The sequence below is a fragment of the Dromaius novaehollandiae genome, chromosome 4 (genome assembly GCF_036370855.1).
Source record: "Dromaius novaehollandiae isolate bDroNov1 chromosome 4, bDroNov1.hap1, whole genome shotgun sequence".
NCBI lineage: Eukaryota > Metazoa > Chordata > Aves > Casuariiformes > Dromaiidae > Dromaius > Dromaius novaehollandiae.
In genome coordinates this window covers 12,511,977-12,529,220 of record NC_088101.1, presented here as the reverse complement: position 1 = coordinate 12,529,220, position 17,244 = coordinate 12,511,977, and the positions used below count along the sequence as shown (strand labels likewise).

General features: G+C 46.2%; 1 protein-coding gene and 1 long non-coding RNA gene across 2 annotated transcripts in view; one reads left to right on the top strand and one right to left on the bottom strand.

Moving 5' to 3' along the window:
- Window positions 1-811: 811 nt before the first annotated feature.
- The window catches only part of PPEF2 (protein phosphatase with EF-hand domain 2), a 24,741-nt gene continuing 8,308 nt past the window's right edge, over window positions 812-17,244 (bottom strand). Inside the window, exons 2-16 of the mRNA XM_026103508.2 lie at window positions 14,410-14,537; window positions 13,512-13,569; window positions 12,143-12,318; window positions 10,396-10,510; window positions 9,488-9,534; window positions 8,831-8,997; window positions 8,711-8,747; window positions 8,467-8,616; window positions 7,252-7,590; window positions 5,924-6,109; window positions 5,085-5,227; window positions 4,284-4,390; window positions 2,823-2,986; window positions 2,089-2,176; window positions 812-1,438 (exon numbers count right to left, since the gene is read on the bottom strand). Of these exons, the coding sequence (XP_025959293.2) occupies window positions 1,257-1,438; window positions 2,089-2,176; window positions 2,823-2,986; window positions 4,284-4,390; window positions 5,085-5,227; window positions 5,924-6,109; window positions 7,252-7,590; window positions 8,467-8,616; window positions 8,711-8,747; window positions 8,831-8,997; window positions 9,488-9,534; window positions 10,396-10,510; window positions 12,143-12,318; window positions 13,512-13,569; window positions 14,410-14,537 (2,087 nt within the window). The 3' untranslated portion in view covers window positions 812-1,256. The remainder of the gene's footprint in view (window positions 1,439-2,088; window positions 2,177-2,822; window positions 2,987-4,283; window positions 4,391-5,084; window positions 5,228-5,923; window positions 6,110-7,251; window positions 7,591-8,466; window positions 8,617-8,710; window positions 8,748-8,830; window positions 8,998-9,487; window positions 9,535-10,395; window positions 10,511-12,142; window positions 12,319-13,511; window positions 13,570-14,409; window positions 14,538-17,244) is intronic.
- Window positions 10,505-17,244, top strand: part of LOC135328132 (uncharacterized) — a 16,672-nt gene continuing 9,932 nt past the window's right edge. Inside the window, exon 1 of the long non-coding RNA XR_010388873.1 lies at window positions 10,505-10,680. This is a non-coding gene — a long non-coding RNA (uncharacterized LOC135328132). The remainder of the gene's footprint in view (window positions 10,681-17,244) is intronic.

The window sequence follows — 17,244 nt, the reverse complement described above, 5'->3', positions numbered from 1 at the left end:
TGTCTGTGTTGCAGCAGTAGGTGAAATGTTCTGTCTGTTAGCCTCAATGAAAATAGATTTTCATTCATAAAACATACACTATGAACTAATAGAAATATATCCTCAGAGGACTTGGTTAAAGAGCACCCTGCTGGGGCCTGTGTTGCATGTTTGAGAAATTTATTACAAACGCTTCCAAAAATAAACTAAAACAACTCCTTCCCCCCCAACTTAAATTCCCTGTGTACTTTTCTCAGTTTATTTTTGGAAACATGGTTCCATTGCAGCTATCTCACACATGCAATAGAGGCACGAGCAGGGGCCTCTTCTACAAAATCCTTTAGGATATGTTTCCTTTTTTTCAAGAGCCACAATTCGTATAGTAAGTGAAGACTTCTACCATAGCCCCCTGCTGGAGTGACTACTGTGTATGGTTGAGATAGGGTGTTTTGTTTGTTTTGTTTTTTAGAAACATTTCTAAAATAAACATTTTTCTCCTTTTTCATCCTTAAATGCACCCTACCTTCCAAAACAGCCTATCTCAAACATGCACTGTAGTCACTCTGTTAAGGTGCTAAGGTGGCTCTTCAAAAGGGGAAATAAATCCCCAGCAGATTTTACAAAAGAGCCTCCTGCTAGAGAATGTTTTGCACGTTCGAGATAGTTTATTTTTGGAAGTGTTGCTCCACAGCACATATTTAGTAACTTCAAATATACAAGACAGCCTTGTTGGAGCAAAAGAAGAACAGTGGTGTTGCAGGTGGTATCAATAAAATACCACTGTTGCTAACAGTGTTGGAAAATTAGAAATAATATAAGCAGCCCAGCAAAAGCAATTGAAAAAATTGTTTATTAAGGAGAAGGCTGTAGTCTAATAGTTGTCAAAACAGGGCCTACAAGAAACAGTCTTACTCCTATTTTACTAAATTTGAATAGACCTGTAAAAGTATCATCATCACATGCATTCCCAAGAGAGATTAAATTGCAATTTCCTCTGAGTGGAGATATCTACTCAAAACACAGGTCCTTTTTCAAAAATTGTCAGAACTGAAGTGCAGCTTACCTATTTTACCAGTTACCTTCTCAAAATAGAACGCTTCTGTTTACTGGGGTAATCACTGCTTTCATCGGAGACATGCTACATGTACCTGACCTCCCTTTCCCTACACGGCTTCGCATCTGCAGGCACATTCTGCGGTTAGGTAGAAAGCTTCGTAGACAGTCAAGGCATTGGACGTGGCGATCCAGCGAGGGCTGACAGGAGCGCTGCTCTCTTCTCACTCCTGCGACTGCTTCACAAGGCGGAAGGCTTCTAGGAACTCGTTGAAGTCGATGTTTCCGTCCTTATTGAAATCAATGCTGCGAACTAAGTCATTGATGCCATCGTCCGTGAGTTCAATGTTCATGTGGGAGCTGAACAGCTTCCAGGTTTGGTGAAATTCCTCAAATGAGATGAGGCCTAGGAGGGGGAGAAAGGCACATCAGCGCAAGGCCAGCATGCGCTCTACTGCCGTCCAGCCAGCAAGCCCCCGGCTCATCGTGCAAGCAGCAACCTCTGCTCGGGTTCGACTTCTCAGCCCATCCCCACTGCCTGCAGACCCTAAGGGAAGGAAATCACTCATCATCTACCTTTAAAGTGCTGCAACTCAATTTTCTAGTGTGGAGAGCACTGGATAACATACAACTTAAAACTGAAGAGCAGCAAAGGGACATAATATCATGTGGGAGAACAGGGGATGGCAAAGACATCTGTATTTTCTTTCCCAGAGCAGTTTGGTGGGGTGGCGGCTCATTATCAGCTAACGTTCAGATCCCAACAGCATTACTGTGGTGCTCTCATCTCCATTTTTTTTGTATTAAATCTCTCCAGAATAACTAATTACAATTCTGTGCCCTGGCTGCACATGTTCCTTTGAAATGCCTCATGTTTGTGGAAACATGCAATGACATTTCAAAAGCCATTGAGACAGTAACCCCGATCTAGGGAGCAGCAAGACCCAGGCCTTAAACTGTTACGTAAAAAATGCATTAGTATATACTAAAGGGAGCCCTCAAGTAGAATGGAGTAGAACACAATGACCGACCCCCCCCACACACACCCCACCTTACCTGAATGATCTCTGTCTATGATCCTGAATATGGTCTCCAAGTTGGATCTGTTTCGATAAATGACTTCCAGCAAGCCCGACTGGATGTGCTGAAAGACAACATGGTCACGCTCCTTCTCTAGCTCCTGCCTAACACCGTAGAGCTCTGCGCTGGCTCTGGGCAGTTACTGCAGGCCTTCCCATAAACAGACGCATCTGTTGCTGTCGAGACTCATTCCGCAGTTAACACCCGAGGTGCTCAGGGAGGAGTTTGCCAGTAATGCACTTTTGCATCGTGCATGCATTATGGAACAGGTTTGTGGTGACTGACCCCTCTGTGCATCTCAGCATTATAGCACAGCGTCAGCCTGTCAATTCCAAACAGACCATTTTTCCTGGTTAATAGGGGAGACGGTGATTTGGGCTATGACTTTAAACCACTGCGGATTTGGTTTTGCTGGCTGTAATTAGGAAGCTGCGACTCAAAGAAAGGAATCTAGTTTTCCAGTTTAAAAGCCTGAACCGAAATCTAGGCTTCTATTTCACAGGCAGCATCCATTTCTATAATGGTCCAAACACCTCTGGACTGCTCAGATTCACACAAGTTTTTCCACTGATTCCAGTATGTTTTTGGATCATACAGGAACCATCCGTTCTCCTAAGCTTTCCGGCCACACTTGGTCCCACGCCCTGGGAATCTTGTGAGCTGCTCTGCATGGTGCTTTGACCGAAGGGGGTGAGCACACCACCCCTTACCTCTTGGCTCCGCTGCTCCACGGCCAAGTCCTCGAGCCAGGATTTGTACTCCAGCAGGCCGTCTGCCGTGCTGCGCACCAGCTGCGGTCGCAGCATTCGCCACGGCAATCCCAGACGCAAGACAGATTCCACGGCTGTCGCCCAGTTGCTCAGCGTGATCCTTCCTGCAAGGAAAAGGGAGATCCCTGAGGGATGGCAGGCTGAAAGCACATTAAGACGACTGGCACGTTGCCTTTCCAGTGCCACCACTTGCTATACCACTGTCCCCTTTAGGGACAAACAAAACTCTCTAGGGCCTCTGGTCCCTGCTTGGCTGGTACGTAGAGTGATGGGACAGCAACACAGCAAATATATATAACACTCCTCCCTATCACCAGAGCAAAAACCTGAAAACACAGTGCACATACCAGTTTAGCAGGCTGCTGGCAGCAACAGCTGGGTCCCCAGGCTGCCTCGCTTCCTTCCTCCATGGCACACCGGAGTGCTTTGCAGAGGAGAAAGCCCTACACAGCTGTACAGAGGACATCGGCCTGCAGCAGTCACTGCAGGGCACAAGCACTTGCTGCTCCCCCTGACCTGCAGGAAGTTCTTCATCGCCACAATAGATCAGGGCAGCGGGGTTGCAAACCTCCAAACACCGAGGAAGAGCAGGAGGATACTAACTTCGGATTTTTTCACTGTAAGCCTGTGGCCTAAGGCCGGGCCTGCCCTGCAGACTGTGGCCTTCACAGCTGGGCTGGTAATTTCTCAGTGACCCAGGAACCTGGAAAGCCCCTACTTTAACAGCTGCTACACCAGCTAAATTAGACTTTTGCAACCTACTTTGCTGCGAGGGAAGGGATACACACAAGAACGCAGTCCTGCTGAGTGCTGTTTCCCCCTCATGGACAGATCTCAGTAGCACTTCTAGGTCACTGCACGAGCAGAGCACTCCTGGCCGGTACAGAAGCAGCTCAGGAATTACAAACTCACAGCTCCCTCCTTAAGGCTCTGACAGAGGCAGCTACTGCTGAGGGCATCGGCTCCCTTGCTCTCCGCTTGTTACTGGTTTTAGGCTCCGTGGCTGAAGGGGCTCAAGAGACCACGCAACGCTTCCTCTGAGAGAGAGGTGACTGACATGTTTCCAGCTACCTTCTCCAGGGCTTTATCAATAATCCTGTTCCAAAGGCTTTCCTAGTACTGAGTCTAAATTGATTAAAAAAATAAGCTAATTGCCTCTTGCTTTTCCTCCTGACACCTTCCCCGTTATAATGCCACTCTGAGGCAATAATAGGTTCCTAATAGAGACACCAAATAGCAGCAAACAGGACCAAGGCTTTGACCGGGTGTGATGCAGCCTGCTCGTGACAGAGCAGCTGACAGTTCCGTGAGGAGCCTCCCAACCAGCCACGCACCCAACTTGCTCTCTCCAACCCTGCACCATCTAGGAATTGACTTGAGCGTGTCTTGGCTCAGATTTACCTGTACCATCCTTATCGTAGGCCTTGAATGCACTGATGAGGCCTGACGTGTGAGCAAAGAGCTTTTCCCGCAAGGCTCGAAAAGCTGACTCCTCTACTCGGCTGATTCTGGAGGATGCAGAAAGACAGAGAAGCACATAAGGGCTCACCACAAACTGCAAGAGTCACCACAACTTCCCATTCCTCCGGCCTTTCCCTGGATTGCCTAGACCCTCACACAACAGCCCTGTGCTGCTACGCTGAATCGCACTGCCTGCAACAAGTCGCTGCGTGCTTGGAGCAGAATTCCCCGCAGTCCATGCAGGGCATCCCTGGCACAGCGCAGAACCTCTCACCCTTGCACATACAAGTTGCTAGCAATCAGCTCAGGCCCAGGGAGGATCACTGCATCCCAGCTAACTTCCGCAGTTGGTGTTTACCCATATTTGTTTCACTTCTACAGTACCCGTCACAGAGGCTTTTAATAGCCATGCAACTTGTGATGAAGTGGAAAGGAACTTCAAGGATCAAAAGTTAAAGCTTTACCTTGAAAAGAGAAGCTGGAAAACCACAGACTAACAAACAGCCCTCTTCTGATCTGGCAGCACTCCCTCCCCACCCCCTGAACCTCCCTCAGAAATTTTTACAAAGCTTGAATCCTCCTTTAGGGCTACTACATACCCCTAGGAAACAATCTTTCGTAAATCAAGCTGTGAAAGTTCAGCTCTGGAGCCAAACTTTCTCAAAGCTCCCAAAGTTTTCCCTTTGGGAATTTGACTTGAATTTGTCAGCAGTCGTAAACTGAGTGACTGGAAAGCCTTGCCTTTGGGTCATGGTGAGAGTATGGGCTGTCTTGTTCGCTTGGTACTGAACAAAATGGGGGACCAGGTCCGGCCCCAGTTTCACATAAGCTCCCCTGTTGCTGCCAATCTCGTAATAGTTTGAGGCTGAAAAAATGGTCAGAACCTAACCCAAAAAAAGGACAGGCAATTACAGTCAGTATATACATCCTATATACCTATATACATATCAGTGAAAACAATATGATCAATCCCATCTGCACTCAACAGACTGTGAAAGCAACATGTTTTATGTTGGAAAGGAAGAGCAAGGTGGCAGCAGGGCTGGAAGCCTTAGAGGTGTGAGCTCCTTGCAGGCAAGCGCTGACTTGGTGCAGATCTGGCCCCACGCTGGGCTTCTGCTATTTCGCAATACTCTCCCAGCAAACTACTCTCCTTGGCAGCGGGTAGAGTCAAAGGTACCTCTGGTGAAGTCACTGAGGCTACTTTGAATCTTCTGAGGCAGAACTTTGCTCCGTCAGCTTAGTAACACACTTTTGTAGTTCATCTTCAGGAACAGCTGCTTTAAGTGAGGGCATCGGCACAAATGGGTTCAGATCTTTTCACAGCTACAATGCACAGAAACGTGGCTTGTATCGGGCACAACAGATGCCCCCGATAGCATGAGCGGCTTCAAACTGTCCTAACCTAAGAGCTCAGCTGGGAGCACATTTCAGTAACTCCCAATAAGCCTGTTCAAGGATTTTGTACGTACTTAACAAAACCCCACTGGAAAAACACAGAGGTAAGAAGAACCACCACAGAAACCCCATCCTGGCAGAACGGAAGCCCAAGTATCCTTAAAGCTGTCCTCCTCACCGACCTTCCGGTTGTGACAAAACTCGTAGCCCTCGTGCTTGCACTCGTGGGAGCGGATAAGGAACTGCAAGCTGTACTTCTCGAGGATCTTCTCTGTCACATCAGGCCCAAAGTAGCAGCCACCACCTCGCACTGTATTTTCTCTGCAGCCCTCCTGAGGCATGGGATCACTCCAGAGAATGTCTAAAATCTGAAAGGATCAGAAAAGTCCACTGCCAAATGCGTACCACATCACTGTGTGGCACAGAAGCAGCCATCACCCGTCAATGTTTACCAAGCAAATACAGCATTGGACCACAGGGAAACAGAGATGCCTCCCACATCCACGTCAGAGTCCCCCACACTGCTGTGCAGGGCTGTCACTGACTTGAGCCCTCACTGAGGCGACAGTGCTGTTGGCCTTGAGCTACAGGTACACCCAGAGCATCGGGGTGGGGATGGGGGTGGGGCGGCCATAAATCAGGCCTGAAACAAGCTTTCCTTTGCTCCCTCTAGATTTCAAAGAGCCTTTCCTGTCCTCCTCCAGCCCAAGACACAGGTCCCAGAGCAAGAACCCCTGGCAGATCCTAGGGCCAAGAGCGTGCTCACCATTAAACTGCTTTGCTCTCTGGCCAGGACATTCAGCAGCTTCCAGTAACAGAAGTGCTGACTCAGTAACCACTATTTGGATTAAAGTATTATCTCTTTAACCCTGACCTCAATATGCAGCTTTACACCAATAAGGTGTGCAATGCATCAGGATATCATATGTAACGTGAGGTAGGGAACGGCTCTTTCACAGCTCACAAAAGAGGTTTACAGACTAGTCTAACAAAAACAGGAAACTAATTTCCCAGGCTCTGACCTCCCTAGCAGTTTACTTGTAGGAGTTGGCTAAAAATGCAAACTCCATCTGTTCTTAAGTACTCAAGATCCTGACTCCTTCATCAGCAAATGACAAGCTCATTAATTAGTGACACAGCTGACTGCAGATCCCCGATGTACTCAAGAAATGACATAACCACTGGGCTCTACAGTCAGTCTTGTTTAATATTTCTCTCCCCTACTGAAAACCAAGAAAACTTGTAACCCCACTTTACACCTGAGCAGCAGGTTTTGGGACAAAGCCCTGAGCTCAGAAAGGACAAAGACTGGTGAAGAGGCTGGCTCATGAGGGTAGGAAAAAAGTGCCAGCAGAACAGGAGCTAGCACCGGTCTCGCACACAGCCAGAGCTCACACTGCTGCAGGGCCTGGCCACGCTGCCGAAGCTGTGCTCACCACAGGAAGAGTTGGGGCAACGGGCAAGAGCACCCACAGCTCACCGAGCCCAGGGCCCCGCTTACAGCACTCACCTGCTTCTGCTCCTCCTGGCGAGTCCAGCACGGCGCATCCAAGTCAGCCATGGAGACACAGCTGGAGGAGGTGAGCTCCTCCTCCTCCTCCGAATCGCTGATGTCCGCCAGCCGGCGGCACCACTCGATTTGCTCCTGCACTGTCTGCCGGACCCACTTGGAGAACTCCAGCCTGTTGGTCATGCTGGGAGCCTGGGCCGGCCGGGGCTCCGGGGATGGACCGGTTGCTGTGTCATGCGCTGCTGGGGAGGCATCTGCTTTGCTCTCCCCATTTATTTCCTGTATTTCCACATTTCTATTTGACTCCTTTCTTTTCTTCCCTCTCAGTACAGAAACAAACTGAAAAAAGTAAGACAGAAAAGTGAGCTGGTCACACAGCTTGGAAACCTAGAACTCCAACGCTAATATCTTCCATGGGCATCTGTCAAGTCAGCCAGGCCCCTGAGCCTCAGTTCCCCTCCCTGCCATCAAATGCTGATTAACTGTGCACGGTTACTAGAGCGGCCCTCTCCGATGTACCATTCTTGTTTTAGAACTGGGGTCCCACATCCCTCCCGGCCACTGATCATCTTTTCTTCATTGATTTTATGCTGCTGAGACATTTCACAAAAGGTAGATCACATGGATTTAGTCTGCAGTGGCAACCAGGCAACAGAACCAGGGAAAGATTAATGCTTGTCGTTCCAGGAGTGAACGCAAAAAGGTTTAGCTGATTAGAAAACCTTAGGAGGACTTGAGCACACAGAGAAATTCCACGGCTGCTCTAAGAACAATGAGACTCTTATCCCAAGGGAAGTAGTATTTCTCAACTGAAAAATGAGGCAGAGACAAGTTAAACAACTTGTCACAATCCCTCTGGGAAACCAGGGAAGAACTCAGGCTAAGGGACTACAGGACAAAGTCCTGTCTTCACTGTGGTTTTCACTGCCAGCACCAGCATCCATTTACCCACGCCATAATCCACCACTGTCCTAGGTACGATTCTTACATCTTCCAGAAGACAAGAATGTTTCTTCTCTTCACACCTTCTGTATACACGCTATTAAATCAAAGCGATCCACTCCAAACCTGTATCCAAACACACTTTGGCTAATAAGAACTCCCTTCATTTGTCTTGCCTCCAGCCAAGTTGACATGAAGAAACAAGCTCCCCCCAAAAAACAAATCAGCAAGACACACTTTTGTGTCTTGCAGTGTCTAGGAAAGAAAACCTACTTTGTGCCTTTTAATTTTCTCAAGCATGTCCAGGTCAGTGGTATCAGAGATGCCCCCATGTATAATCAGGACTTTCTGATCAATGAGGGTGGCCAAGGGTAGCCAGCAGAAGACATTCTGTATCATCTTCAAGATTTTCCTTCCATGCACCTAGGAGGACAGGGCAGAACGGAGAAGATGAAGCACCAAGCCTTCAAAGTCCATGTCCCATGCGGTGGAGGAAAAGACACAAATGTATGCCTACCTTGTATTTCTGCATGACTTCCTTGGTGAAACCGTAGCTGAAGAAACAAGGGAAAGGAGGTTTAGTGGGATTTTGCAGTGGCACCCTGACACTGCAATCAGTGCCGCACTGAACCCATACCGTAAGTTGACCATGTGGTCCTCATGGTTCCCACGGTTGAGATGAACCTCATTTGGATAGACCAAGAGGAAGGTAAAGAGGACAATCAGGATCTCAAGGGACTGTTTGCCTCTGTCTACAAAGTCCCCATTGAACACATAGGACTTGGAAGGGGAAGGAAGGCCATTCTGTGAAGGCAAGAAACAGGTGGATGTTACAAGAGAGGCCTCCCCACGGCACTGCCCCAGACACATGGAGTTCTGGATTGCAACAACGCCAATCTACATATACCTCCCCTCTACCTACACGCCCTCTCAGTCCTGCCCCAGCTTATGCTGTATGATAGATCCTGACCAGCTTCTTTACCCTGTAGGCTCGCAGTGGCAAATGCACTGATAAACGAAAACTGGCATCCAGGAAAGGGTGCCCCAGTATTAGCACTTACAACGAAGCGTCTGTTGGCACTTCTCAAATGTGCATTAACATGACAACAGCTCTAACAGACTGTAAAATCCAGCAAGGGAATAAGCTTCAGCTTTGTGAAGCACTTTAAAACCAATCAAACTGAACTGGAGAATTAAGCTTCAAGTGCCAATCCTGCAATATACTTCTCAGCGTGACCCATGCGATACCTCAGAAGGTCAGGCCAGCTTCCCTCTCACCAAATACGATGCCTACCTTATAAAATATGAGGAACAAGTCATCCAACTGGCCATGCAAGTCTCCTAACAGGAATAAAAATACAAGTCACAGTATGTTTAGCCACCTCATTGGTATTTAACATAGAAGTAAACATCTTTAACTTAAAAAGACACCCACAAAGTAACTTCCTATAAAGTATCTCCTCTATAAATAAATGACCACTGAAATGCTTTGGGAAGTTCAAGGTCCAAGCTTCCCTACACTGAGGCAATGTACCCAGAGGAAAAGGGCATGAAGTAAAGGCTTGAGCTGAAGCCTGGGAAAGACAACAAAAGGCCTACATCAACTTCTGAAGACTCTGAATTAAAATCTTAGTTCTCTTCTCTCTCCTGTTCAATGTAGGGCAAGATGGCACAAGAAACGGTTTGACCTTGATCACTAAATGGGAGAAGGGTTTGCATAGAAAATGGTCAATAATCAAACTAAAATGCCATTTAACATGATACTGGAAAGAGGTTTCTTTCCTGGAAGCTGCCTACACACAAAAGTTCTGGGCAAATTGGATAGTTTGCAGAAATATCTCAAAGTTTAAATGGAGTAGGAAAACAATGCTGAAAAGCTGTGTCTCTTTCAAATGTGCTTGATAGGATGACTTACTGTGAGACTTACTTGGAGACTTACTCCCTCCAATGTTCAGGTTAGTTTGGGCAGCGTCTCAAATACAGCACCTTAGCGTAAAGGTAGTGTAAAATTTTACAGACAGCCCCAGTTGCCTCTCAACACAAAGCATGTTTTGCACATGGATGGGCTGCATTTGTGTTTCACATTCAGTACAGCACAGTGCCCACGCTACCATTTTATATCGTTGGTACCCCTCAGCAGAAGCCCTTCCACCTAACCGTTTCCTCCCAGAGCCCGCACAGTGCCCTCCCACGCAGACTCACCACACACAGTGACCTCCTCGCTATAGCAGGTGGAGACGTGACTGATGTTTGGCAACTGCTTGAGGTGCTTCCTGGTCTCATGAAGAAGGTTTAAGACATAGCGAGCATGAAGCTGCTACTAGGAGAAAGCGAAGGAATTAGAGCAGGAAATTAGTGACCGCTGAGCAGCCACACAGCTCTGTCTGCACAGGCCGCAAGGACTCACAGACGTCGCCGCAATAGCCTGGATGGCAAAACGAGCGGGCTTCAAGAGCACGCACGCTCAGTGGGAACAGCAGAATGAACGTGAGTAATCCTGAGTGTTTGTTACAACTTTTCACTATTCTCCCAATTTTAAGTAAAACTCCATATTGCAACAGCAAGTCCTGGCTTTGACAGAGAGCTGGGCCCACATGTCACTCATTGTGACAGTCAGCACTAACCTACAGGCTTACAAACAAGACAAGACAAATAACAGGCAACTGCACCACAGAAAAGACTTGCCCAAAGCAGCCCAGCCTTGGCCAATGGCATGGCTAGCAACAGAGCCCAAAACCCTAGCACACCCTCCTGCCCCAGCAAAGGCAAAGCTCTGTCTACTGGGCAACACCATCCCTAGAGCAGCAGAAATTCCACCTTGGTATCAAACATAAGAAGCAGCTAATCCTACAGATTTTCCTTAGCCTTCCCCACATTAAGCCAGGGTCTGAGCTGCAGTGTGTCCTAGAGAAACACATGCACTCAAAGCCAAGGAGAAGGCATTCAATCAAGACACTAGAAACCCTTCTTTTGGAACTGTTTCTTGTCTGATTTGGGGAAGGGATGTTTTGCCCTATTTTGTTGTTCAGCACTTTGAGGCATGGAATCAGAGTGCTACAATTGTATGAGGACCTGCCTTGTTAACCCTGCTGGATTGCAGTGCGTTTTTTGACGACTTCCTCATCAAAAAATCCACAATTTTAGACTTTGCTTTTATTTTACATTTAAAATAGAAATATCTTCTTTTTTTTTCCACAAATCAAAGTTAAATGGAACAAAACATAATTTTGATCAGTTGTTTCCATTTTGGCCATCCTATACATTTTTACAAATTGAGGCATTACAACAAATAATGGCAAAAGGAGGTTTCAACATGGACTATTGTGGGTTTTTTTCCACAATTCAGGTTCATATAGGTACACACCTATGAAAAGTTTGCAGTTTTGTCAGAACCCCATTTTGAGGAAAATAAAAAAAAAACGCCTTCCATTGCAGGGGGAAATACCTATCAAATCATTTCTGTTCTGCTTTGCTTAATAGCCAGGCAGCTGTTCATACTCCAGCCCATTTAGTTTGTTACGAAGCCTAACAACCAATCATCTATCCCACGTCCCACCAGATATTCTCTTAGTATTTGCCTCATGAAATCCTTGCCCTCCTCTGCAGCAAGGGAAAATATATACCGCCTTCAGATCATTTGAAAGAGAGAACATGAAGTCAACTTTCCATTTGCCATCAACACACACACAGCGAAGGCCAAATTCTAGTATTAAATCCCAGTAAATAAAGTTTTCAAGTGAGCCATCCTCACTGACTGTGGCCAAAAGACTTCACATCGCTGAGAAGCACATCGAGTCCATCACCCTCTGAAGGTAACAGTCTAAAAATCATCCACTTGACATTCTTGGCGCAGGTGCAGGGAGGGGACCCACCCTATATTCCTCCTCCTCCTCCTAACGTGTCCCCGGTAGGGCGAAGGGGGAAGTGTGGTTACTTTTGGGATCCTTACTTGTTTCTGTTTGAAAGCTTCCAGCAAGGCAGTTGCATGGTCAGGAAGGAGTGGGAAGGAGAGATGGGGTCCAGTGTAGGAGTCTGGCACCTCCATGGATTCATAATCACAGTATTTTTCCAGCTCCACTTCTTTGAAGCTTTCCCCACTTATGAACATGCGACTGATGAAATCTCCTGGATGGCAGATCGGTTGGTTGGTTGTTTTTTTTTAAAAAAAGAAAGACAAGAAAAAGTTGATTTGGTTCAACATACCATTCTAGTAATTTGCTACAGAAAAGCTGTTTGCTTAGGCTAGAGCTCACATGCAATAGCAGCAGTGAAGGCTAACTCCTAGTTTGACACTGCTGCAGCATCTGCAGCAGGCAAAAGGCCGTAGGGACTAGATTCAGCTGAAGGTCAGCGTGCCATATGTGAAGCAGTGCTGGCAGTTACAGTAGTTTCTGCAACACTTGGGCAGAGCCAGATGAAAGCTGGCTGCCATGGTTAAGTGAAATTTTATTTACAGTAACATGTAAAAGCAAACAGTGTAACAAGGAACTGGCTCCTATGTCACACTCCATTTTTAATACTCCTGCATCTACATTCCCAGTGGTGCACAAAATTTGTATAAAGACACATGATTTTTTTACTACTGTATCATCTTGGAGCACACATCAAGGAGCAAGACACTGCTGTGCTATGCTCTATATGGACAGTGAACAAGTAACACCCCTTGTTCCACAGAGCTTTGCTGTAAAATACGTTGGGAGGCAGTGAGAAAAAGGGAGGCATCTTGAAATGAAGGAACAAGCACTTCAGCAGGTTCAGGTCAGCAGTGTAGATAGCTAATACCCACAGGTTTCCATCGGATTTCAGAATGACTTCATTAGGAAGTTCACAGCATTAAGAACTAACATATAATGCTGTCTGCAGACTCAGGAAGACACTGTATTGGTTCCCACTGCATTTTTCCCACCACAATCAGGAATGAGAGACTCAGTATAAAGAAGCAGATATGAGGGAGCATGATTCCGTAAAGACAGATTCTCTAGTTTCAGAAACAGACTCTGCAGAACCCTGGTTACCAGGGATTACTGAAAAAAGGCAGATTTCTGTTATTGCTCTTAGAAAACATACCGAACTTTTATTCTCCCTTCCAGTTCCTAAGGAAGTAGAATTGTTCCACATCCTTCACACGGCTCTGACAGCCTCCAGATAATTCACTCCCTATCTTAATTCCTGACACCGCCATTCGTTGGCAATACCTAGGGAGGGCCCCTTGGGTCTCTTAGCCAGCCTGAAGGGCCAGCAGAGAGCCACAAATCAAGACAGGGTGCAACTTTCTGCACTGCAGGTGCCATATCTACAAACAACGTGTGGAAGCTTACGTTCTTTACTGCTGCTTGGCGTGAAGTGGTCCATGAGGTAACTGAAGAAGTCGTGAAGCTGCAAGAAGAGAGAGACAGAGAGCAAGCTAAAAATAAAACAAACCAACTAGGCTTCCCTCTCAAGTTCCAACTCTCAGAAAAGGGCTGCGGTATTACATGCTGTTTGTGGCTTTGTTTCATGATTCATTGCTTGTGGGTTCATGAGGCACAAGCAGACAGGAAAGCAAGGGGCAAAAAAGGAGACATGGCTTGAGTTACAACACAGTCCTTGGCCCACAGAAGCACTTGCAGGATTACCGGCCTGTACCCAGAAACAAGTGAGTCAGTGGCACAGAAACTACCTTCCTCTTTGAGAATCCAAAGAAGTGGCCCTGTCTACCAGAATGGCAAACAACGGAAGCTGGTAACACTCTCCCCTAGAGGCAACAGAGAAGGCGGAGAACTGCTCGTTAAAAAAACAAAACAAAAAATAGCCTACACACTCTCTGATTTTAAAACAAATTTGTGAAATTCTGGACACATGGGGATTACTCAGCTTCCCTAATACACGATGCACTTTGCTCGCCAGACTACTCCATTACTCTGTTCCCATCCACGGTGGGCACTAGGATCTGTCTCTACTCTTAGCTCCTTTTACAGCAGCAGTCTATGCAGGCCATCAGAGGCCAATTTCTTCTGCTCTGTCAGTTGCGCAGCACCCTAAAAGGTACGTCTACATCTTGCACTCCCAGACTCCCAAAGAAGCCCCCTGCTTCTGCCTTAGAAAGTAGTTTGCCGTTGGCTAGCTTGAGCACACAGAAATTGCTTCCAGACACAAAGCTGGAAATTAAACTCGGCCACTACTGAAACTGCACAGAGAGAAAGTTTTTCCCACATACTCTCTTCTCTGGCACCTTACCTTGATCTGATCCTGCTCGCAGGCATACTCAATGGATTGAAATATTCTCCAGGTGCACCGCCGGCGCATTTCCAGGCGAGCGACGTAGCGCCGATACCACCTTTGGATCAAGACAGCTGCCTTGAAAGCTAGGACACAAGAACAGAAACAACATGCGGAGCTGCACTTGCTGCACCAGTTGAGAGACTCCCCCCATCCCTTTCCTGACCCTGAAAATTAAAGAGGGACCTTGCTCTTTTAGGAGCAAGTTTTCAGGAAAGGTGTTCTGAAGCCTAATATTGAAGATACCAGAACACCCACTTCTCTTTACCGTACTCTAAGAAGCAAGCAGACCTTGCCAGACCAGAGACCTCCAAAGCGTTTCTAACCATCACTGCCAGCTCCTCAGTACCAGTGTTACTTAACAACAACTTTTTAGTGCCTACAGGTCCAACCACATTCTTTATTATGAATAGACAATTTCATCACTTTCTCTCTACCTTCATCATTATCATGTCCACCTTGCAGTCTAGGCACTGGGGCTTCAGGAAACAAGAGATTTGGCTGAAGCCAGGCAAGGAGTCAGGTGAAAACAAGACAATGAGTCCCCCTTCCAGAGCCTTAAAATTATGGGCTTTGTCTAACTTCCTTTAAGCCAAATGAATACAGGACCTGAGTTACCACAGTTATGGACGAACTTCAGAAGAGATCTGTTCTGGCATAAATGTTAACATCACACTGTCTTGGAGTAAAATAAAGACAAAATAAACACACACATTGAAAAGAGGGAAATGGATCTTCGGCCGCTTAGTGACACAGAAGGAACAGAACACCGGGAATTTCCAGGTCCCTGGTCATTGTTTAATCCACAGCCAGCACTGGCACCAGACTCTTCCCTCCAAATGATGGCCACTTGCCCTGCTGTTTAAAACCTAACCCTCCCCCTGCATTTCCCCCATTCCAGGGGTTTTCATTAGAAGATTACTTCAGATGGCATGTGTGCCTATTTAAAGCAAAGTGCACTGGTGCAGTTTCCCTATTCCTTTTCCACGTTCTGCCACAGAATTGTATGTACCTCTATAACCTCTTCCATCCTCCTCAGCTGGTTTTGACCCAGTTGGAACCGCCTGGTTACTTTAGACCACCTTGCCAACCAGCTCTGCTACTTGACTGCTTCATTTTCCTTTTGCTTTGTGTCCCTTTCTGTTCATTTCTGGAGCCCTACTCCAGAGCCTTAAGTTTAAAACATTTTCTAACAATGCTTCTCTCTGTCATCTTCAGCTGAGGGAGGAACGACTGCTCTGTCTACAGGCTGGCCCCAAAATCAAATGCATAGTACAGAGTTAGAGTTAGCCCCGCTGCAGAAGCTTGTATTGCCTTGGTGGGGACTGGCATCTGGTTTGTGAGAGGACACTGCTGTGTTCACCAAAGCAGGGAGAGCAATAGGGTATGTGAGGTGGAAGTTTGATAAAAAAGAAGGAAAAAAAACCCACTGAAAGCTGCTAAGTGCTGGCCGAAGACAAAGAGATCACTTTAATTCAATTAGCTTGTATTACATTACATAAACCACCCCCTCACATACTTCAGCAGGAAACATTACTTGACCTTTACCTAGAAGAGATATCCTGATGGCTTATGCGTTGAAACTAATAATCCTTCTAAATTGTGTTACCATAACACGGCTGGGAGCTGCAGCTGTTTTACCTACATCTAGTTAGAGGCAGCCGGTGCTCCCAAGAGCTCATGCTCTAAATGGGCAGAGCATGGAAAGGGAAGAGCTATCGCTGTTTTGCAGATGGGGAACTGAGCACCAGTGAAGTCTTTGGTAAGAAGGGAAGACTCAGTCTTAATTTAAGAACAGTATGAATAACTTATGTTATCCTTGGCCTGGGCCTCGTACCTTCGTGCAAATGTGCCTTCTGATCTGCTGGGCCATGAAAAAACGAAAAAGGCTGATTTTTCTTTCTGCAGTTTGGCACTTCTGACGTTGCCTCCTCAACCCACCAGTAAAACAGACCCAACGCTAGCTGCCTTACTTCTCGTATAGTAATTTGGCTCAGACATAACCAAAATCACAGTGACAATCAGTCCCTAAAAGAAACCGCTTCTAAACACCTTGCATCCCTTAATAATCAACATAATGTCCAATTACTGCAGTAGGACAAACACTTTCTTCAACTGAATCCCAAGTGGAAGTTTATAGCTTTACCTCCACATACATCAATGAAAACCAAACCCTTTGAAACATTAAATCTATGAAAGATTCATTATCAAGTGCAGTGAATACATATATCACCATCCACACCATTTCAAGCTTCAGATGGGCAAGCCATTATTTTCTTATGCTACTTTTACACAAACTGAATCTGCAACTGGAAAAGCCAGGTATTCTAATTTACCAGCTTACCTGGGTGAGTTGCATCTGGCAGTGTTTGTACTAGTTTAGAAAAAAAATAATAAAAAAGGAAGAGAAACAGATTTATCCACATTCTGTGAGGATCCAAGCAGTAAAGTGAATCATACATCATTGTATAAGCCACTGAAAGCATGCCAAAGTGGCAGCATTTTGAGTAAAATATGCCTATTTGTGCTAGCAGTATAGTTCAGAAAACACAGATCAGATATGAATAAATAGTGCGCTTTTTTTCTGAAATAACTGATAATCAAATCAATTGCCTAAAAGCGGGCATTCCTGGACTATCCTTTCAGGTCTATTGCATGGAAAAGTGCCAGCACAGTAAGATTCCCTGGAAAGAGCACTGCAGAAATACAGGCAGATAGCTAGAGGATGATTTTAACAGCTTAATCAAATTGGAAAGCCTATTCTAAGATCTTCTGTTTTGAACTATATTAAAT